This window comes from Aedes albopictus, chromosome 3 (genome assembly GCF_035046485.1).
Source record: "Aedes albopictus strain Foshan chromosome 3, AalbF5, whole genome shotgun sequence".
Lineage (NCBI taxonomy): Eukaryota > Metazoa > Arthropoda > Insecta > Diptera > Culicidae > Aedes > Aedes albopictus.
This window is the reverse complement of record NC_085138.1, coordinates 368,236,474-368,260,334: the sequence shown is the minus strand read 5'-3', so window position 1 is coordinate 368,260,334 and position 23,861 is coordinate 368,236,474. Positions and strand designations below refer to the sequence as shown.

Genomic DNA, 23,861 nt, shown 5'->3' with positions numbered 1-23,861 from the left:
TAGGAGTTCTTTCATGGTTTCCTGCAGAAATTCACTTAGATATTCATTGCAAGATCTCTACAAGAAATCCTTCCGGCATTCTTCAAAACCCCTCACGGAGTTGCTTCTGAGTTTCCTCCAGGAGTTCTTCTTAGGATTCTTTCCTGGATTCTTCTGAAAGTTTCTTCTGAGATTCCTAGAGAAACTTCCTTATAGAATTTATCCAGGATTTTTTTCCTGGGCTCCTCCAGGCACTTTTTCCTCCATCACTCCTTCCAGGATTCCTTCAGGATCTCTTAAAATTCCGCGATGAATCCCTTTACGCATTCCTCTCATAGTTCGTTCTGGAATTCCTCCAGAATTTTCTTTCTTAGATTTCACCAGGATTTCTATTTGGGTATGTCCCGGAACAACCCCAAAAGTTATTAGAAATTCCTTCAAAAATTTCTTCCGTTTTTTCTTCAGAAATTGAACCAGGAGTTCCTTCTGAGACTCAAAATAGCTCCTTATGATATTCTTCTAGAAGTTTATTCAAGATTTCTCTAAAAGTTCCATCTAGAATTGCTCCACGAACTTCTCACGGGATTTCTTTAGGAATTTCTCTATGATTTCCTTTCAAGATTCCTCCAGCAGTTTTTGTAAGATTCCTCCAAATCCTTTTGGAATGTTTTCAGAAGTTTTTTTTTCTGGGATTGAAAAGTCCCAAAAAAATGACCACGTGGTTTATGGACAGCCCCTTAGAGTGCTTGATAGCGAATCTTTTCGATGAGAACTGGTCTATCGGCCAGCTGGTGAGAGCATAAGAGCTCCAGCAGTACTCCCAGTTCATCTTCGCTATTGTAAAGCCCTCGTTCAATCGAAAATCGACCGGTTGTAGAGTTCACCGCTAGCTTGGCCTTATCCGCTAGCTGGTTATCGTTGTCGGGAAGGATATGGATTGGGTTCACTAGTGGAGCTAGTAGGCAGTACATAACTTCGAACCAGTCCTGCAAAATATCAGTCTCAGTGCCTGTTTTTCAGCCGAAAATGAATGACTGCGGCGGTCGTTTTCAGTTCCTCGATGTGAGAACTGACAGAGTCCGAGAGCTCCATTCGTGAGCGACCCAACAAGATCAATTCCCAATCATCCACACACTACTCATGCTGAAAGGCCATTCGTCTCAAGCGGGGGCTTGTGAGAGTGAGTGCGAGTGTGAGTACCGATTTCATTTCGCTCCCGTGTTGCTGATCGGAAAACAACAATGACAGGAAATCCAAAACAGAGAAAATGAAAAAAGCAAAATATCGCTATCATAAAGGTCTGTCGAAAAATTGCACCACTGCTTCGAACTGACAGTAGAAAAATTAGCCACAGAATGTCAATGTCGCGAGTGTTCGGGTGATCAACATCTAGTTTGCCACGCCCTCACAGCGTCAGTACCGGTCCTTCAAGTGTCAAACCAATGTTTATAGCCAAATCAAAACATCTACGACAACATGTGTATTTAAAAATAATGGATAAATATATCTGAGGTATGGAATAAAATAAATTAATTTATTGGCTACAGCGCCATTAGCGATCTAATTTCTCATACATCTACTGAACTGACGGTTACAGCAACTGTTGTGCAGCCTCACAGTGGTTCAAGTTCAGCTGTGTAACCTGCACTATCATCGGCTATTTCGTTCTCGTCGCGTACCTGGATGTTGGCGTATTGGCGTAGCTAGGGCATTATATTTATTTATTTTTTTTTAGAAATACACGACAATCATAACAAAACTGAATCAACAATTTTTCGCCACAACATTCGGTTCGTGGCTGGAGTTCTCCATCGTCGGCTGCGTTCGACATTTACCAGATCGTTTTGCGCCTGGTCCACCCATTTTGCACGCTGACCTCTAGGTCCTCTTGCACCAAAGGGATTTCTTGCAAACATCAGCTTTGCGGGGTTGTTATCCGGCATTTTTACAACGTACCTTGCCCATCATATCATTCCAGCTTTTGCGACCTTCCGGGGCTATGTTGAACAGCAGACGTGAGAGTCCATCACCTTGTCGCAGTCCCCGGCGCAATTCAAACGAACTAGACAGATCGCCCGAACCCCTACCCAGTTTCTTACGCCGTCCATTGTCGCTTTGATCAATCTAATGAGCTTACCGGAGAAGCCGTTCTAGTCCATGATTGTCCATAGCTCTCTGTGGTCGATACTGTCGTATGCTGCCTTGAAGTCGATAAACAGGTGGTGCGTTGGGACCTGGTATTCGCGGAATTCTTAGAGGACGTTGAAGATTTAGTCCGTTGTCAAGCGGCCATCAACGAAGCCGGCTTGATAACTTCCCACAAACTTTGGGTAAAAGACGACGGAAGATGTTGTGAGATATCAGCTCTCGCACTCCAACTTGCCACCTTTCTACCTTTCTTGCAGATGGCCGACTTTTCCGGGCTCATCTTGATGAGTTCAGCTCCGATACCATCCTTAGCAGCTGAATTATTGCTCTTGAATTGCTGGATAGCTTCCCTAACTTCCCTCAAAGTGGGTGTTGGCTCGTTGTTGCTCCCTATCGTAATGACGTAGTCACTTCGCCCGCTGCCTTGATCTTCTATGTCTGCGTCCTCCATTCAGGTATTGATTCCGGAATGCTGGCTTTCTTAGTCTTGGGCAAATCAAAACGACAAGGGCTCAAGGACAGCTTACCCCTTGATAAAGGCATAATAAAAAGCCGAAACGTCGGGAAAAGCATAACTTGCCGTTTTGATTTACCCAAGACTGAGAAAGCCAGCATTCCTAAATTCTTCGTAGTGCTGCTTATATCTTTCGATCCACGTCCGTCATTCAAAATGCTCCCGTATTTATCCCTGCATATTTCGACTCGCGGCACGATGCCGTTGCGGGATGGGTTGAGCTTCTATAGAACTTCCGTGTTTCTTGGGAACGACACAGCAGTGCCATTTCTTCGCACTCCGTTTCTTCCAGGTGGTGCTTTTTCTCCCGGAAGAAACGGGTCTGTTGTTTCCACTTCTGTTTGTAAAGTCCCACGTTCTGTCGGGTCCCTTGCTGCAGCATTGCCGCCCGCGCTGCGTTATTCTTTTCCAAAACCGTTCGGCACTCTTCGTCGAACCATTCGTTCCGTCGATTTCGTTCCATGGTGCTCTCGTTGATGGCTGCTTTCACTGTACTCCAGCAGTTTTCTACACACTTAATTCAGATTGCCGGGATATCAGCATTTTTCCATTCTTTTGCCGAGATTTGCACAGCCGAGTAATCAGCAAACAACAATTTTGCTGAGATCTCAGCAATTTTGTCAGTTCATTGCTGAGCTTCGGCAATCGTTTTGCTGAGAGTCAGCTAACAAATGTCACTTTTTGCTGGGATATCAGCTGATAGTTTTACTGAGCAGACGGCTGTGCGTGTTTTTGCCGAGCCCGCAAATCTGTTTTGAGTGTGTAGAAAGGCCTCATCGTCTGGCCTCGAGATTATGCGCATATGCTGAGGTAACATTCAATTGGTTTGGTCGCTCTAGGTTGTTAACCCAATTAACTTATATTTTCCCTGATAGAAGAGTAGATTTTCAATAACCGAAGCGAGAGTCAAGGCGAGAATTTACTTTTATCTAGTAGGTGATTTTATACAGCAATGTTTCTTTTGGCGTCGTATATGACTCCGTCCGGCTCCAGAGTGTTAATTGAATACTCTTTTCACTTATAAAAAACATCAATTTAGTAAATCCCAGCAATTTACAGTTCTGAGAATTATACATCCATTACAAATTACAAGACGTGGGTTTATGTAAATTTAGTCAATTGATTCTGTTGTTTGTGATTGCATTATAGACCTTATAATTACATATATAGAGTGTTGTTTTAACCCCATTCCAGGAAAAACCGTTTATGATAATTGATCGACCCATATAAGGTGTAGTCTAGATTCAGTAGGCTATTAGAGGATCCATTCCGCTGATCATTCGGGAGTGGTTTGTGCGCGCAAGAAATCTCTCAGTTAATCTATCTATATATATAAAAATGAGTTTGAAGTCCCTTTGAGGCAACAAAACTCAAGAACGGGTGAACCAATCAGGATGACTCTTGCACGGTTCGGTTCGTATTCGTGGTGGCTGTGTTTATATGTACAAAAAGTTACGAAAATCAGCTAGAAAAGTAACAAAATTGAAAAAAATAGATTTTCCATGAGCTGTAAAGGAAATCAACACGATCGAAATGAAATCAATCTAGAGTGCGGTGACGTTTTGAGCTCAACAGTTGTGTGGTTTGACAACTGGGCAAGACAACGTTTGCCGGGACAGCTAGTATCTATTAAAATGAAAAATGAGAAGGCGTCTTTTTCAATTGGTACTTTAGCGGTTACGCCAACAAGAAAAAGAAGACAAATACGATATAACTTTGGAGGAGGTATACTGGGAGGAAATGTTGAACTGTTGTGGCTTTCTCAGTCTAAGAGCATTGAAACGGCTAGTTTGGCATTCAAAACTGCATAACGAGAGACGGTTGACTGCTTATCCCTTGAAAAAGGTCCAATTCACGGGACCGAAACGTCACGCTATGCCAAACTTGTTGTTTCAATGCTCTTAGACTGACAAAGCCACAACAGTACAACAATACGAAATATCGACATGTTGAAATTTAGATAATTTCGATTACTACATTTCGAAGTTCATTCTTCTTTGCTTAATTTTCAGTCGTTGATTCTAGCAGAAACGTCCTTCGATATATTTATAGCAAATCGATTTTTGAGTGATCTTAAAACCTTTCAACTTGCTGCGTGAATAAATCATCAATCAATATGTTCAAGGTCGTTGAAAATATGCTTTGTAAAGATGGGATGTCTCACGAGATAACGCCATTTGTATTCATATGAAGAAGCGCCATGCCATTCCGAGTAATGTGATAGCTTGACGACAAACCGCTCCACGATCAAAACATCCCAATTGAGGCTAATTGACGGCTGACAGAATTTCGGGCCCAACGATGCCTTTCAATTTGTATCAATTTATCTCGCATCATTGTTGATGAGCTCGTCCCCGTCGCGATCGGTTTCGCTCGTTATTACGTTTGGACGACCGTTGCTGCTAATTAGATAGGCAGGGGAAGGCAATAATAGATCGTGTAAACTGTTTTCGTATCGATCGATCGTTCGATTTGTTGTCGAGTCGGTTCGTTGACTTGAAGTAGGTACGAAAACGGGGGAAAGCGAAATTTTGCTCACGTTTCGAATGCATTTCAAATTATGAACTGCTAGCAGCTGACTCTGACAGGCTGTCCAAAAAACGTAACAAAGGTTCGTTTGGTCATCCGACGCGCGAACGTCCCTACAGTCTGTCTGGCCCAAAATAGATAAGGCTAACACTGCACCCGGATGGTGCGATCCCCCAAGAAAAATATCTTACGCAAAATTTATTTATCTCTGCGAACGTCATCCGCCAATTCACACCGAGAAACGCCCCTTTGACTAATTTGCACATTACAATTAGCATACACAGACATTTAACACGTTTCGTCCTTCTTCATCTTTCCTCCGCAGGCGATTTCGGTCGTTACCAGGCATTCCAATTTGTGCTACATCTGCTAGCCGCCATCACGGCTGGACTGCACATGCTGTCCCTGGTCACGGTAGCAGCCGTCCCGGAACATCGATGCTTCATCGAAGGCGTCGATTCAGCGTCGTTCAACACCACCAGCTCGATGCTGGACTACAACGCATTGGGCGAATACATTCCCATGAACAAGGACGGCGAGCTGGAGTCCTGCTGGATGTTCGACGGATCCAACCGGACCACATGTACTTCCTACGTGTACAACACCACCTACTACAAATCGTCCCGGACGATGGAATGGGATCTGGTGTGCGATCGCAAGTGGATGGGAGCGCTGGCTCAGACCGTTTACATGCTGGGAGTGTTCACCGGGGCTGTCTGGCTGGGAGGCCTGGCTGACAAAGTCGGCCGCAAGAAGGTTTTCTGCTGGTCGGGTCTATTGCAGCTGATTCTGGGTGTGGCGGTTGCCTTCACTCCTGAGTACTATTCGTTCTTGGTGATCCGGTATCTCTATGGAATCTTCGGTAGCGCTGGTAGCTACATCACCGGATTCGTACTTACGATGGAACTGGTCGGCCCAAGTAAACGAACACCCTGCGGAATCTCGTTCCAGGCGGCATTCGCCGGAGGAATCATCCTGGTGGCGGCATGGGGTGCCATTATCCACGATCGAATGCTACTGCAAGTGATCTACGGACTCCACGGAGTGCTGCTCATCGCTCACTGGTGGGTCATGGATGAATCTCCCCGATGGCTGTGGATGCAGAATCGCAAACGGGAGGCCATTGACATCATTGCCAAGGCTGTTCGTATGAACGGTCGAGGTCTCACCGTTGACAAGGAGTACTATCTCTCCAAGGACAAGGCTAACTTCGCTGCAGAATCCACATCGACAACTTCAGCTGGCCTCACCGACCTCTTCAAAACCCCGAACCTGCGCAAAATGACTCTGAACGTTTGCCTGTGCTGGTTCGCCAACTCCATCACCTATTACGGACTATCGCTGAGCTCCGGGAATCTCGGAGGAAATCCATTCCTCATTCTCTTCCTGATGGCGTTAGTCGAGATGCCCAGCTACATCACCATCACCTTCCTTCTGGACAAACTTGGCCGTCGATCCATCACCAGCACTCTCATGTTGGCCGGTGGTATCTGCTGTATTGTTGCCACCTACCTCACCAAGGGTAGCATCGAGTCCACCACCGTCGTCATGTTTGGCAAGTTGTTCATCGCCGGTTCTTTCGCCGTCATCTACAACTACTCGGCCGAGCTGTTCCCAACCGTGGTCCGCAACTCCGCCATGGGTCTCGGGTCGATGTGCGCTCGTCTCGCCGGAGCTTCCACTCCCATTATCATCCTGTTCCAAACGTTTGACCCGAAAATCCCGGCCGTCATCTTCGGAGTAATCTCCCTTATCTCCGGTACGTGGGTCCTGTTCCTTCCGGAAACCAACGGTAAAGCGATGCCACAGAGCTTGCAGGACGGCGAGAACTTCGGACGAGGCGATACGGCTTTCTCCAGCTGTTTGGGACGTAACAAGACGCACATGGAGGACATGCCACCGGCGCAGCAGATGGTGCCGATGCAGACGATTGAGCGGTAGACTGCCCGGGGCGAGGGGATCAGCGTGATAACAGATCATTAGAATTAAGGTCAAAAGTGTTCATCGAGCGAGTAGGTCGACGAACAGTTTAACTGTGTTTTTAATAAATTCGATGATGTCTTCCAATGAACAATTCAATGAGTGGAATAGCCAATCGATAGGGGTAACGTGGATGGACGGATATTGTCCGCAGAACGAATGATGCGGAGTAATGTATGGTTTTACATTTCGTTGTTGATGTGTAAGCTAAGCGCAAAAACTAAACTTCTAGAGATAGTCTTGTTAAAAAGATTAGTTGAAATAGATATAAATTGTAAGCTATTAAATGTTGGGGGAGTTTCAATATATCTGCGATGACATATCCGCAAAAACTGTCAAAATACAGCCAAATAGTTCCGACGACCGTGCAATAGCGTATTCCTTGTCGCTTCTATTGGAGCGCTATCTCGGCCGTTTTAGTCTTAGCCCTAATAGCGTCCAGCGTCAACCGACCCTTCCGGAAGCCGAATTAGTTATTCGACAGAACGATCCGTTCCAACAGTTTCCCGGCGATATACAGTAGGCAGATAGGTCTCTATGCCGACGGGTCGCCAGGTGGCCAGGTGGTTTGGGCGGTAGAACCCATCCTTGCTTTTTCCACCTGTTCGGAAATTCGCCTCTGGCTAGGTACATCTGCATAGCCATTCTGCACATGTGAAGAGTAGCCTTGATGGCTACTGTCGGGATTCCGCCCGGACTCGGAGCATTGTTCAATTTAAGCGAATTCGATATTACGATGAGCTCGTCATTCGTCGCCGGGGCCGGTCATGGAGGACGGGGTCCTATGATCTTGTTTCGTATTGCGGGAACAGCGTTTCTACGACCTTCTGCAGCATCTCAGGGGAGCGTTCCTTGTAGCTCTGAGTCCGGCCGCCATTCGCCGGAGCACCTTGGAAACATATCCAGCGTCTACGTTCTTCTTACAGCCGGCATCCACCGATGAATTACCGTCTCGATCTGATTGGCAGTTGTGCTGAAGTATTCCGTTTTGAGTCGGACTTCCCTGGCTGGGTGAAACGCCGTTTGGATGGGCCGTCACTAGGACCACGTCAAGTCAATACAAGTGTACCCCTCGGATCTGTAACTTTTCTACGAAAACAAATCCTCCCTTCAACGATTCTGGGAAAAAGAGAACATATCCGACGGTCCTTTGCGTGGCCAGTAGAAGAGAACCAGTGTGAAGTGCACTACTACGCAACAACTACAACTTGCGTCCGGGGATACCGGGATACCTGTACAAGATTCTCGAAAGTTACTTTCAGAATCAAGTACTAGTTTACGACACGGAGGAAGTGCTTTTATTTATTTATTTATTTATTTATTTATTTATTTATTTCACATAACCTCAGGAGTCCCGCAAGGTTCCATCCCAGGTCCAGTGTTATGGAATGTCATGTACGACGAGGTGTTGAGGTTAGAGTTCCCAGTGGGAATGAAGATTTTCGGATTTGCCGACGACATTACGCTCGAAGTCTACGGTGAAACGAACGAGGAGGTGAAGTTGACTACCGACCACTCGATCAAGGTTGTGGAGCCGTGGATGCGGTCCAAGAAACTGGAGCAGGCTCACCACAAGACTGAGGTGACGGTTGTTAAAAACCGGAAGTCGGAGCAGCAGGCGGAGATCAGTGTAGGTGAGTGCACTGTCCTGTCAAAGCGCTTCGTCAAACACTTGGGTGTGGTGATCGACGATAAGCTTACCTTCGGTAGCCACGTCGATTATGCCTGTAAAAGAGCCTACACAGCTATTGCGGCACTGTCCCGGATGATGTCCAATAGCTCTGCGGTGTACGCCAGTAAGCGCAAGCTTCTGGCTAGTGTTGCTACATCCATACTTAGGTATGGCGGCCCGGCGTGGGGCACCGCGCTAAGTACTAAATGCTACCGACGGAAGCTGGAAAGTACTTACAGGCTTATGTGCCTGAGGGTTGTGAGCGCATACCGTACCGTGTCACACGACGCTCTCTGCGTCATTACTGGTATGGTGCCTATCAGCATTCTTATCAGTGAGGACATGGAGTGCTTCGAAATGCGCGGCACAAGAGGCATACGCAAGACTGTCAGCATGGCCTCTATGGTCAAATGACAGTGCTCGTGGGACAGTTCCACCAAAGGAAGGTGGACCCATAGTTGGATACCGAGGGTAGATAGTTGGATTAATAGGCGCCATGGGGAAGTAATATTCCACCTGACACAGGTCCTTACATGACATGGTTGCTTCCGACAGTATCTACACCGTTTCGGGCATGCGGATTCTCCCGAATGCCCAGTGTGCAATGGTTTAGTTTAGAGGAAACGACGGAACACGTTTTGTTCGTGTGCCCGTGTTTTCGCACAATGCGTGACCGTATGCTTGCCACATGCGGAGAGGACACAACTCCGGACAATCTTGTCCAGAGAATGTGTAGGGATGAGTTTGGCTGGAGCGCCGTTTCAACAGCTATCGTCTGGGAGCTACAGAGGAGGTGGCGCATGGACTCGGAGAATGGCTAGTTCAGATGCGGTTCAAGAGGTAGTCCAGGGGTTCGGAGTCGGCTTCGTAGGTCATACCGGTGCCCTGCGGTCGAGTTCGACCCTTACAGCGATTAAATGGCCGCGGAGAGGAAGTCCCTGTAGCGGTGCTATCGTGGCGTCGGTCTACTGGGTTGGATCCGTGCCGCGGTTGGAAAGAGGTCCCCGGCAAGGGTCAGGGCAGGTGGAGACCCTGCTGTCTACAACCTTCTGGTGTATCTGATAGGGCCTGAAGGGTAGTGATACCCTTCCTTTGCGGGCAGGTCAGATCGGGTTCTACGTGGGCAACAGTTCTTGATGTCTGCTAAGCAGTTGGACGCGGGCGGGGTTGACCCTGTCCGCCTTCCGAGGACAAAGGGAGTGGTGAGGACCACTGGCTAAGCGCCAGCATGCTACCGTGATGAACTCTCCAAAGCGAGTTATCGATGTTCGTTGCTGCAGGCTACGCAGCTAACCTTGAGGGTGCGATGTGCACTAGCCCCTCTCTGAAGCAATAGCTTCTTGGTGGTCCGGAGAGACGAAGGGTTTGGCGAACATAGCAATGTGTTTAGTGTGTCGAGGAGAGAGTAGTCCTGGCTTTTACTAACCTTCCTGTTAGGGTGTCTGTTGAGTAGATTTTCCCACTATGTTTTAGAAGGGGAAAAAAATGACGGATATCTGCAGAATAGGACACTTGAAGCAGCTTGAAAAACTGCTAGATAATAGTAAACTCCACAGCTACATCCAACGCCATGTCGTCTTTAACGAGTCCAAAGGTTAGGGTCGTTTTCGTACATCACGTTTTTGATCAGTGCAGCCGTGCTAGATAATAGTAAACTCCACAGCTACATCCAACGCCATGTCGTCTTTAACGAGTCCAAAGGTTAGGGTCGTTTTCGTACATCACGTTTTTGATCAGTGCAGCCGTGCAAGCTATCGTTGCCGACGTAGAGAAAATGTACCCCGATAAGCTGCCCTTCTCTGTTAATCGTAGATTTCTATAATTCCATTTCCGCAAGAGCCCCAGCGATCTAATTTCCATCTACGAATTGCAGACATTGACCTGCATTGCACTGCCTCTGCCCCGTATCATGCTTCGAGAGCTCTACAGCAGATAGCTCACGATGATGAACATATGTCCATAACCTGCTGTTTGGAACTGGCGATCAACGTTTCGTAATTTTCGCCGATGTTCCTGCGAAAGACTAGGCTTTGCAACCACCGCACGAGCTCCAGACCGAACTGACAGTTTCCACTTTTAGTTTTCTGTGAGATACGAGAACCGATGCACTACGATTCATGGCTCAACTGCCACCGCCGGCTGTGGTACTGTCAAAGCGTCTAAGGATTGACATACATCTCCCAAATCTTCAACCCGCTTGGTCTCGTGAGTACTATCATCGTAGTTGCGAAACTTCTCATGCAGCGCTTGTGGGCGCTTAAGCTCAACGGAAAAATGTGCGAATGGGAGTCAGCGCTTCAATATGAACGAAAGGAGTTCCACTCCACGATTCATATGCTGGGCGAGGTTCATGTTCCACGATTTACATACATCTCTTCCGAACGCCATCAATCTCTTGCTGTATTTCTTCTCTGAAGCCTCCAAGAGAGCGTATTGCAGATGCTGACGGTGTAACCCCAGATTGCTCTACTATTCAGTTCCCATTTTACTGCTTGTGGCTATAACTATGTGAAGCGAAGCGTTGACAGCTGTTCCATAAGGTGTTCGTTACCCTGAAGAAATCACCACCAGTTCACTTCTGGAGAGATACTACTACCGTTCTGCACTGGCTACTAGCCGTTGAAAAGCATTCATAGTCAATCGAGCATTACAAATCCAGCACACAGAGTCGTTGGAACATGTTCCAGGCCAAGGATATTTGACAGTATACGACGTCTCACGAGGACTGAATCCGATTTTCCTCACTGCAAGCATAGGTGGAATTTCCCTGACACTCCATGATGAAAACGATGCAGAAGCTTCCACTGAAAAAATGCGAAAGGTCCCGTTACTATCGATGGCCGTCGTTCAAAGCGATTACCTCGAATAACTGTTCAGTGTTCATCCGCTTCTCCAAAGAGCAGTCGATTCACTTACCTCCGGAAAACTACAAACCATTGAGAGGCACTTGTATCGTATAGTGGTAATCACGTTCAAATGTGTATCTTTTGTAGATGTAGTTGTGAAACTTGGGGGAAAATAAGTGCACTCTTACCTCGGTTGTTAGTTTTATCATTATTTAGCCGTTTTACCCAAATCAATTGGGTAATATTTGCATATGCAATCTGAATAGCCTTTGAATTAGTGTGCATTTTTGTGTATGGAAAAATTCACGCTAATGTTCGTGTGTTGATATGTCACTTATCTCTATAGCAAAACGTCATTCGTTCACCGAAGAACTGTTTTATCTGGCCAGTGGAAAAAGAGTCGTCGCCCGCAGAGAAAGAGTCACGTGGCCTCAAGGAGAGTTGCTATCGTGGCGTTGGTGGTCTGGGTCGGATCCAAGCCAGTGGATGGAAGGGGTCCCCGGTAAGGGCCGGGGCAGCTGATAGGGGCTTAATCTTCAGGAGATCAAACCGCAGTATCCGTTCTTGATACTTGCAAAGCAGTTGGTGCAGATGCGAAGGTTGACCCTGCCCGCGTCTTCCGAGAACTAAGGGAGTAGTAAAGCCGGTCGGAAGCTGGCAAAGGACCATCATACCTTAGTGGGCTCCCCGCGTTTTATCGATGTTCGTTGCTTCAAGCTAACCTTGAGGGTGCGATGTCCACTAGCCCCTCTCCGGAGCAATGCCTTCTGGGTTATCCCGGAGAGATATAGGGTTTGGCGGCAATGGGAATGTACTGAGTGGGTCGGGGTATGCCTTCTACATTGCCAGTAGGAGGCGGCCTTTCGTACTCAACTGCGTCAACAGTTGGTGCTCCCAGATTTGGTGGAAGTTCTTCCCACCGAGAGCACTACACTTTGGAAACTTGTGGGAGGCTGCAGTAAAATAAGTGAAGATGCACCTAATGAAAACCGTAGAGGCGAAGACAACAGCTGCTCCTAAAATGTTTTTTTTTAATGGTATCGCATCATTGTTATCCCCAGGTGTGCCTCAGAATATCTAATTTTTTTCAGAGATCATTGAAAAGCGGAAGAACGAAGGAATAGACCTTAACCATTAAAAAGTGTAAACGGCAACAGTAGTTTTTGGATATTTTATTATTATTTTAACGTATGATTGTTATCAACTGAAAGTACTTTTCCTTTTATATGTGTAAATTGTACCTTATTGAAAATTATTTGCAATCATTGTAAAGTATTATTTCTATTGAAAACCATTAAACAGCATTGTTGGAGAAGATCTGTACTTTCTGGTAGTAGCAAGAAACTCTTCACGGAAATTGTACGCCTGTCCAGCAGTTGAATCGATTTTCAGGTATGGTCCATAAGTTCGGAGCAAATATCCTGAATAAAACAAAAACAAAAATTGTTAGAAGCTAAACGTTACTCAAAATTATCAACCCAAAATTTACCAGTGCCTTCCAGTGGAAATCCACTAAAATTTCCCATTGGATTCCAAGATGGAACATTCTGTGCTCTTGGTACACCATCAGTGGCAAACGATGTCCACAGCTCCACCATTGTTTTTGCCATTGCAACATCATCGGCAGTCATCTGCCGCCTCATTGGGAAGAGGTAGTTAAGCTCATCGGTATGAAACACGCCCCCTTTGTACGGGAACAGTGGGCGGGATGTTTCCTGTTCTTGTGAACCCGAATAATCAAAACTGTAGAGGTAGACGTTCCCTGGATTTGCTCGGGAGATGAAATCCATTTCCGTTACCAGTGGACCCTTGACGCCATGGCTTGCACAGATCTACAAATGCTATAGTTGATCATACTATTTCTAGTTGGTGGTTTAATAAATCTTACATCAATAAAGCTGGTTACCAGATCTTCCCATCGCAGCTCTACGAAGTCTTGGGCTCTGAAATGAATGTTCATTGCGTAAGCCTCAAGCACTCCGTCTAGACGCGTCTGCCCGAACTTCACATACAGATTACGAATGTAATCCAGCACCTGTTCAGTGCTGTTTAACGACTTCGGGAGATCCGGCTGAAAACGATTGACTTCCTCCAGTAAGTAGACACCGTCTTCGGAAACCGTTCCGCCCATAACTTGAATGCCTTTCCTCGCGTTACGCATGTAATACTTTGGGTGGCAGGGGAAAAGACCCGTGGGTCCACCAATCACCAGGTTTGCGGCTGCAACTGATGAAAAGCCACGACTACGAATAGCTTCAGCGCGATGTTCGAGGAATGCTTCCAGAAGGTCTTTCGTTGGGGCCTTACGGAAGCACGTTTCTATACGTGACTCATTACAGCCCAATCGCTTAGCAATATCCTTCGCCCCTTCCACCGGGTCATCAGCGACGTGTCGTGGAACAAGTAGTGAACCGGACTGCAGGATGGCTCTATGAAACAGAGGAACTTCGCGATTGCTTACCAGCGGGCTATGAAGCATAGTGGAAACAGATGACGACCCTGCCGATTGACCGAAAATCGTCACCATTGACTTGTTTCCGCCAAAACTTCCGATGTTCTGCTGAACCCACTCCAACGCCGTGATCACATCCAACATTCCAACATTTCCGGGAATATCTTCGGTCAAAGTGCTAAGGAATCCCAACGGTCCTAGACGGTATTGGATCGTCACCAAAACTACGTCCGATTCTAGCAGGTATTCTGGCTGAAACTCATCGGCACCTCCCGTGTAGAACCATCCGCCATGGATATATACCATCAACGGGCGAGCTGCATTGAACTTCAAACGGTAAAACGAATTATACGACTCTGAACTAGAACTTCACATAACTCACATTTTTCGTGAACACCGACAGCGTAAGGCAATCCTCGTTGTCCACGTTGACGTAGTCGTCGGTAATCTGGGGACAGCGAACTCCCGGTTCTGTTGCATTCTTAACACCATCCCAAGGACCGACTTTCACTGTAGGCTGAAACCTTAAGCTCCCCACTGCAGCCACTCCATAGTGGATACCCTGAAACTTGAACACCGGTTGTTTTGTCCACGAAGTGTGATTAACTGATCCACTAACGCGTCCCAATCCTTCAATGTTGACGGTCACTGGTGAGGAGTTTTGTTCGTTGCCCAAAGCAGCACCGAATAAAACCACTACGTTCAGAATGATCTTCAGCCACATTTACAAGCTTCTATATCCACAGACAGAACATGAACCAAGCAGACCAACGGTCAAAACGAATCTGAGAGTGTTTTGTCACCGTTTTGGATGAAGGCATTATCATTTTTTGATAATGCTGCATTTACCCATGACCCACTGGTGTCCGCAATCATCGCAGAGTGCTTCGCTGATAGTCATTCTACGCACGGGCATTGCATCAACATCTGAGCACAAATTTAAATATTTGTTCTAAACACCGGCAAGCCATCTCGGGAAAGCATTAATTTTGACCAGCATAAGTAGGGGAGGTCGGGGTAATATGCGCCTCCGGAAGAGTTGATTGATTTCAGCCAACGCATACAAATATCCATCTCAGTGGAAGGACCCTTAATCGTTTTCTCATTCACTCAATTTTAACTTTATTGGAATTACAGTTTTTCTCTCAATAGTAGTTATGTATGTCGCTTACGTGGAAAATTTGCACTTTCTCCCTAGTTTGAATTTCTAAGGGAAAACATTGAATAAATTGTATCACCCTACCCAGCACATGTGAATAAGATAAATAGAAACTGTTGAAGATTGGAGCGCTCCGAGTGAGCACGTTGAGACCTACGCTGTACCGTTAATGTGAAACAGTGGAGCAAAAGCGGACGTTTTGAGGGTAGGCTTATGAATCACATAGCTGGTAAAGGGCTTCCATACTTATGAGGGCTGGAGAGCGACAGAGCACAACAGGAACCTTAGGCACGGTAAAGGCTGAGTAGCGCCTAACCTAAGTAACGCCTCAGACACATTTTACCATCAATTTCTATCCATACTGCCTCGTAACATCGGTCAGACTGCGATTAACCTTAGGGAAAATCGGGACATCAAGGTTCGTGAAACTATCAATCACGCAACTTCATCGAGAGCACCCGCATACTCGCCGATTTGCTGAAGAACAGCGGGTTCGGAATCGTAGCGCTGCAAGAGGTGTGTTGGACAGGATCCATGCTGCACACGTTTAGAGGTAAGCATACCATCTACCAGGGCTGCAGCAACCCACAAGCAAGATGAGAACGGCTTTCTTCGTGATGGGCGATATGCAGAGGCGCATAATTGAATGATGGCTATTCGACGAAGATACGGGGAAATTGAGAATCAAGAACCGGTTCTTCAACTTCAGCATAGTTAACATACAGAGTCGTTGCGTGGTTCCATTTTCCTTGGCGGGATATTGACCCCCAACAGCCCAATATTTTTTGCAAGAGTTCTCTTTTTCAAAATTGCGTGCTGAATTCATAAGCGCGAGAAACAAATTAAAACATACTTAAATTGGACGCCGGCGGATTAAAACGCGTTCTTGAGCACTGAAAGACCTTCGTGGAAGCTGTACCGGAGTAGCAGGTTCGCTATCTGCCGATGCAAACTCTGGAGATGCTGACGTGGCAGACACAGATAACGACGATAACGAGGACAAGGACGTAGACGGCACAGTTTGCAACGGCGGGAGCTCGCTTGATGGTTCTGTTGGATCTATCGGGAACAAAAATGGTGTTGGGACTGGCGGCGCAGATCTTGGATTGCTCCGAATCTTGCGTTTTGTGGAACCGGCGTAATTTCGGTACCTCGATCGTCGCCTCTTCCGGCCCGATCTTGAAGTTACCTTTAAACTTTGCGCATCAGTTCGACGAATTGTGACTCCTGTACTACCGACTTGAAACTGAGCGGAAAGCAACTTACTGCCTCTTCCTCTTTCAGTCCTGGGCACCCACGGTGGTGCAGAGGGCCGAATTGAAAGATTTCCATCCTGGGCGATTGCCAGCCATCGCCTCGACCTGTGGCCAGGTCAAATTTCTGTCGACTTGCTTGATTTCGTTGTTGAGGCTGCGCCGCCATGAGCCTCAGGGTCTGCTTCTGCTGCGATGTCCTACTGGGTTCCAATCTAACGCTTGCTTGCAGATTTCGTTTCCGCTTCTGCGTAGAGTGTGACCGACCCACCTCCACTTTCGCTCCTGAATTTCTGTCGCTATCGGCTTTTCATGACATCGACTATGGAGTTCCACGTTGGAGATCCAGTTGTGAGGCCACCATGCACGAATTATATACTGCAGGCATCTATTGATGAAGACCTGCAGCCGTTGATTGTTCTCCACTGATACACACTAGGTTTCACTGGCATATATTTAGTAGCACAGATTTCACGTTCGAGTTAAAAAAATCGGATTTTGTTGCGTCGATTGATCTGGTTGTTTTACCATACATTTCTTAAACTCGCAAAAGTAGCCCTCGCCTTCTTGATCCGTGCACCTACGTCGATCTTGGTGCCGCCATCGGCCGTCATTTAACTAACAAGATATTGGAAGTTTTCAATCTTCTGGGTTGACCGTGTTTACATCCAACGATTTTGTCTTGTTGACGTTGATGGTAAGACCTGCCGCTGAGGAGTGATTGGCAAGATCATCGAGTTTGCTGTGCATATCAGAGCGCTGTTGAGCTAGGAGAGCAACGTCATCAGCCAGTTCGAAGTCATTCAGGTGCTCCATGGTGATGGGCTGCCACAGCAATCCATAATTTGGTTCACGATCAATCGCACCGACCAGGATCTCGTCGATTACGATGAAGAACAGTAGCGGTGATAGTATACATCCTTGCCTCACTCCAGCAACGACACGTTGAGCAATACTCTGCACGAAAATGCCCTGTACTCTGCTTCAATGAGGCCGATGATTTTCTCAGGAAGACCCTTGCGCCTGAGGGCTTCCCATATGTTTCCGTAATTGAGACGGTCAAAAGCTTTTTCGTACGTAATCAATGAACACAAGGTAGTGAGACTCTTGGAATTAATTGATTTGCTCTTGAATGGTACGGAGCGTGACAATATGGTCCACACAGGATCGTCCGGCACGGAATCCTGCTTGCTGCCGTCGGAAAGTTGTGTCGATCTTCTCCACCAACCATTTTGAAACGATCGTTACCAGTGCTATGAAGTCCAATCAAAACTAAATATATTTAAAAACCTTTAAAAAACAACAGGTAATGAAAAGGCAGGCCAAACACAAATGGTTAGGCAACTATATACACGGGAGACGATAGACACTACGACCCTTGAGAAAGGCCAAAACCCTTCGGCCGAAACGTCGGGAGAGTAGGAAACATTTCGTTCTCGACTTAAAGACTGAGAAAGCCACCCAAAAGATCGATCAAACATCCAGTCGAAACCCTCTTGAAAGATCTTCTCCTGTAGGCTCAGTGTACCAGTTATGGCTATAGTACCTCAAATTCGCCATAGTTGATTTTCAACCTTTAAATATACAAATCAACAAGAAAAAATTCGTGAGCAACAGATCACGATCACAAAAGATGATTGCAATCATTCACACTTCACAATTTGTTCAAATTATGGTAGAAATAAATAATTTTCCTTAACTTTTCGGCTTCCTTGCACCCTATTTCGCCATAGTGTACCAGTTATGGCAAATCCCATAAGGAATGCATGTAAATAGTGCGAAGTGGAACCCAAAATTAACAAATGTGTCCATAACTGGTACAGGGTTCCAATCATTGGCACACGCCGTAATAAGTACTAAAAGTAGTTTTGGCTCGTTTTTATATTTTTCCTGTAAAGTTTGAAAACTAATCAATCATTTGACTTATTGTTTACATTCGTCGGTCTTCTTCTTATTTTTGTAGAAATAGTTTTTCTTAGGTGGTGCGATAACTGGTACAGGCACCCTATCTGGTTTAGGATCACTTTGCAGAGGACCTTGAGAATAACACACAATAATAAAATGCAAATCCTCCTCCAAAATCCCGCTCGTAATCACGTAATTCTCGTCAGGTTTGGCATGGTGTCATGGTTGATGATTAGCCTCGAGTGGACGTCGGAATTTCCGAACTTTTCCGTTTTCACGTATTCGAAGATGAAGTTGTACTTACGCAACTTGACGCTATGCTCGAAACACAGGGGCCACACCGGTTTTCAGCTGGAACTGCATCTTTGCGTACTTGCAGAGTTAGAGACTACTAGCGAATACTAGCGAACTCGACCTACGCAGCTTTCTCACACTGGCTGGCTGGAGCACTGCTGACATGGTTACAGATGGAGTCGTTCGGAACCGACCACAATCCGAAAGCATTGATCATGTCAGATCCCAGCAGGTGGAACTCCTTCGTAATACTCATACTAACTCTAACTAACATCACTCTTCCATCGCATGTGTAGACGCCTCAATCTGCAGAGGCCTACCACTTGCAGACTTGACTACGACCGTTGACACGATCATTAGGGCTGCCAATCTTACGCCATGATGCCGAAGTAGTGATCGTGATGTCGGAACCGGTATCGATCTGGAGATGCACTAACGATCCGTTGATCCAGACCAGTTCATTTTTAGCACGTACTAACATATATGGAATAACCCAGACTACTTGATATGGAATACAGATCAGCCGAATAATTCACCAAAAGCGACTTTTGGCCTGCTATAGAACCCATTATTTAGCTCTGTTAACCTTCCGGCAGTCGCACGGTTAGCCACCGCCACCAAAACCACGCTAATGCTAAGTAAAAAAACGAGAGTTTTTCAACGTGTTGTACAAAATACAACATCGCGATCGCCCTAGGGTTAATATGTAGTGTTATATATCTACCTATTAAATAGACCCAATGCTATTTTTACTGTTTAACAATTACTTGGGAAGTGTGGGTGCGGGTACGTTGTATTCGCGGCATTTCTGCAACACCTGACGGATGGCGAACATCTGATCCGTTGTAGTGCGTTCACCCATGAATAAGATAGTATCGACCGCACGGAACTATAGAAAATCATGGACGAGCACGGCTTCTCAGAAAAGCTCACTAGACTGAACAAAGTGACAATGAACGGTGTAAAAAAAATAAAACAAAGGTTTCGGGCGATCTATCCAGTTCGTTCGCATCTCGCCGAGGACTACGACAAGGACTGCAATGTCTGATGTTCAACATCGCCCTGGAAGATGTTATGCAAAGAACCGGGCTCAACATCGTGGGGCACTTGTTTTGGTTCGTTTTTCATGAAATCCGGCCAATTTCTCTGTTTTACGACAAGTCAAGCCTAGGCAGCAGTGTTATGCTAGACAGGGATACCGGTACGAGGTAGTGGAGGAATTCGTTTACCTGGAACCCTTACTGGAGGCAGACAACAACGTTAGCAGTGAAATACGAAAGCGCATCATCAGTGAAAGTCGGGCTTCACGAGACCTATTCTCGAGGAGGACACGCAGACATTCGAAGTGTACGAGTTTCGGATACTTAGGACCATCTGTGGCGATGCGCAGGAGAACAGTGTGTGGCGGCGTATGATGAATCACGAGCTCGTTACACTCTACTCTACGGTGAACCTAGCATACGAAAGGTGGCAAAAGCTGAAAGGATACGTTGGGCAGGGCATGTTGTGAGCAAAATAAAAAAAGCAGACACGCCATAATTGTTCAACATTGTCCACAGCAGTTTTTTTTAGTTTCAAACACATAGTAGTAGGTATAAATGATTATTGTCAGTAATAAAATGTTTCTTTGATTCATCCCATCAAACCTACAGTAACAGCTATAGTTCAGCTTTGGCCGGTGCATATTTCCTTGACGTTGCTGTGAACTCGTCCCGATAGTCAATCTTCTGCTCACAAATCGAGTCAATTTTCAGGTACGGTCCAATAAGTGCTAGAAGGGAATACAAAATGAGTCATCGATAATTGAAGCCTATAAAAATGCACTACTAACTCTTCATTGGTAACCACGATGGGACCTCTTTGGCCCTGGGCACTCCATCAATCGCAAACGTAGTCCACAGTTGTACCATCAACTGGGCAATTTTCACGTCATCTGCATTCATCTTCTTCAAGGGAAATAGGTACTGGAGGTCATCTTCATGTTGAACTGCACCTTTGTACGGAAAGGGCACGAACATTTTCTTCTCTTTTGCTAAGGAACTGGAATAGTCGAAGCTGTACAGGTAAATGTTGCCTGGGTTGATTCGATACAAGGCCAGAACGTCCGTCAATACTGCTGCTTTGAGTCCACTCGTGGCGCAAATCTACAAAGGATAGGAAACTAAATAAATAACAAGTTTGAGAAACATTCAAAGAACTACAAACATCAGTGAACCGAGTCACAAGGCTGTCCCATCGAAGCTCTTCGGTATCCTGTTTTAGAATATGCCTTTGGAAGGCGTACGACTCCAGTGCTCCATTGAAGCTTGTTGGACCAAATTTCTCGTGCAGAATTCGGATATAATCCATTATATCCTGTTCGTTGTTCATAGTCCTCGGTAGATCCGGTTGAAAGCGGTATAACTCGTTCAGCAAGTACAAACCATCCTGAGACACCGTTCCAGCCATCACTGCAATCCCTGGATTTGTGACCCCGAGGTACTGTAGTGGATGGTATGGGAAAAGGCCTGAAGGACCGCCGATCACAATGTCGGACGCAGTGACAAACGCCAACCCCCGATCCCTAATTGCTTCCGCTCGATGATCGAGAAACGCCGACAGAAGGCTTACTACCGGAGCCTCACAGAAACACCGCTCTAGATCGTATCCCTCAGGGCACATTCGCCTCGCAATGTCCCATGTTCCCTCCATTGAAGCGTCCGAAAGATGTCTCGGATTGAACATCGATCCGGAATGCATAATCGCTCGATGGAACAATGGAATCTCACGAGTTTGAACCAATGGGCTGCGAAGCAAGAGTGAAATGGTAGCTGCTCCAGCGGATTGACCGAATATCGTCACCAGCGAACGGACTCCACCGAAGTTCCAGATGTGCTGCTGTACCCATTCTAGCGCTGCAATCACATCCAATATGCCTGCGTTACCGGGAATTCTCTCACTCATGGTGCTCAGGAACCCGAGTGGTCCCAATCGATACTGAATCACCACCAACACAACGTCGGATTCCAGTAGATAGTCCGGTTGAAACGTATCGGCACCCCCTGTGTAGAAGAATCCTCCGTGGATGAATACCATTACTGGTCGGGATGCGGACAGCTGAAAAACCGTTAAAAGGAGACTTCAGTACCGGACATGTTATCTAAGCGTAAAACACCCACGTCATTACTGAACACCGACAAAGTCAGGCAATCCTCGTTATCCACATTGACGTAGCTTTCGGTGATCTGCGGACAGCGAACCCCCGGCTGCGTGGCATCTTTAATGCCAAACCAAGGGCCGATCCCGACTGGAGGCTGAAATCGCAAATATCCCACCGGAGCCAAGGCATAGTGAATGGCTTGAAATTTGTAGATCGTTCTACCCGTCCAAGCGGTTTGGCCTATCGAGCCAACAACCTGGCCCAATCCACGGATGTCAACTATTGGCGGTGGCTGTGGTGGATAGTCTCCGTAACAGCTAACAACTCCAAGTAAAAGTAATGTAACGAGAACTTTGAGACACATTTCTTAAGCGTTTTAGTGTACAGCAAAACAAGCAACAGAAATTTTGTGAACGTCGGTAGGTATGTAGCCTTTGTCTGAAAGGCTTTTGTTACCGATTAGGTCAACCTTCGTGTGGATCAAATCTTTGAAAGCTTGGCTCAGTCAAATTCAAATGACCTCACACGGTGTGCTGAAACGCAGATATAATCGAACTAACATGTACCCAAATAAATCTCGATCTCGGTATAAGTTGGCCTCAATAGTATAGAAAAAGGTTTTGCGTGGTTAACATGATTTCTTCTGGGAAAATTAAAAAAACAATTGCTTTAAGAATTTCAAAGCTTCCTAAGGCTCTGCTTAAAATTTCTATGTAATCACTATTTGAGGATTCTCTGATGATTAATCAATAAACTTATTTTTTTTTTGTCTTTATTAAAGAGATTTTCAGCCCTAGGCTGGTTCATCTCTGTAAGATCAATAAACTTGTGGACTGTTTACAGAAAGAAGATTCTCGCAGGATTTCTTAGAATTGCTCTTAGTATCCATTCAAAATGCATTCTTGTCCACGAATTTCTTTGAAAATTTCTGCAGGAATTCCCCCAGGAATTCTTTCAAGAATTCGCCCAGGAAGTTTCCTTGGCACATCTTCAGCAGTTTAACAAGAAATTTCTTAAAAGATTCATCTTGAAACTGGTTCTCGGGTTTCTTTAGAAAGTTCTACCAATTTTCCTCCTGGGATTATTTAAGAAATTCCTTCAAGAAATGCTACTTAAGTTCATGTTTGTATTCCTTCATGTATTTACTCAAATATTTCTGAAGGATTTCCTCCAGAAATATTGTCATTTTTTTCCAGGTGTTTTTTTTTTAATTTCATCAAAATATTTTCTGGAAATTAGTTTGAACATTTTTCTTAGTATTTCTCCAAGAAATCCTCCAAACGTTTCTTTAAAAGTTGCAATTCCAGGAGCATGTTTTTACAAAGATTCGGAGATCCTTTGACAAATTCCTCTAGAGGTTTCCCCTAGAAAACCGTAGGTATTGCTACATTTATTCAGGGATTTTTTTTTGGACATTTACTTAAGGCAATTGTCAAGAGATTTTTCTGGAAGTTCCTCCAGGCTTTGCTTTGCATTTATTCAGACCTTCCTTCAGGGATTCTTCCATATTATGTTTTTCAAAGATTCCCTCAACAATTCCTGTAGGAATTAGTCCAGCATATTTCCCTTGGGCTGTTGGAACTTCTCAAGCATGTCAATGAGCAGCTGTATTAACTCTTACACCGTATTATATTGATGATATGGGAAGAGAAAGAACTGCCTGCTAGTTGGTTGGATGGTCTCATTTGCTCTCTATACAAGAAAGGGCATCGACTGGAGTGCGTGAACTACAGAGGAATAACACTTCTCAAATCAGCGTACGTATAACATTTTGTCTGGAATTCTGTTTTACAGGCTGAGGTCGATTGAGGAGTCCTTCGTCGGCGTAAACCAGGCGGGTTCTCTTGAAGACTTATCAACGTCGGATCAGATGCTCACCTTGCGTCAGATTCTCGATAAATTTCGGAAGTATAACTTGCAGACGATGGATCTGTACCTATATTAATTTCAAGGTGGCGTACGATTCAGTGAAGAGAAACGAGTTATGGCAG

The 23,861-nt window shown here is 45.7% G+C and overlaps 3 protein-coding genes across 4 annotated transcripts in view; 1 reads left to right on the top strand and 2 right to left on the bottom strand.

Moving 5' to 3' along the window:
* The window catches only part of LOC109432293 (organic cation transporter protein), a 65,866-nt gene extending 58,429 nt beyond the window's left edge, over positions 1–7,437 (top strand). For both annotated transcript variants that reach the window (XM_062855541.1, XM_062855540.1), the window contains exon 3: positions 5,496–7,437. In XM_062855541.1, coding sequence (XP_062711525.1) covers positions 5,496–7,111 — 1,616 coding nt within the window. In that variant the 3' untranslated portion in view covers positions 7,112–7,437. The remainder of the gene's footprint in view (positions 1–5,495) is intronic.
* Positions 7,438–12,835: 5,398 nt separating this feature from the next.
* On the bottom strand, positions 12,836–15,122 carry LOC109397051 (glutactin). Its single transcript, XM_019669373.3, has 4 exons — positions 14,503–15,122; positions 13,557–14,447; positions 13,158–13,500; positions 12,836–13,089 (listed from the first exon to the last, which is right to left on the bottom strand). The coding sequence occupies exons 1-4, from the start codon at positions 14,842–14,844 to the stop codon at positions 12,950–12,952; spliced, it is 1,716 nt and encodes a 571-aa protein (XP_019524918.3). The 5' UTR covers positions 14,845–15,122; the 3' UTR covers positions 12,836–12,949.
* A 5,156-nt stretch (positions 15,123–20,278) lies between these two features.
* Positions 20,279–22,295, bottom strand: LOC109397020 (glutactin). The gene is made up of 4 exons (XM_019669342.3): positions 21,890–22,295; positions 20,937–21,827; positions 20,563–20,875; positions 20,279–20,502 (listed from the first exon to the last, which is right to left on the bottom strand). The coding sequence occupies exons 1-4, from the start codon at positions 22,232–22,234 to the stop codon at positions 20,390–20,392; spliced, it is 1,662 nt and encodes a 553-aa protein (XP_019524887.3). The 5' UTR covers positions 22,235–22,295; the 3' UTR covers positions 20,279–20,389.
* Between the last annotated feature and the right edge of the window lie 1,566 nt (positions 22,296–23,861).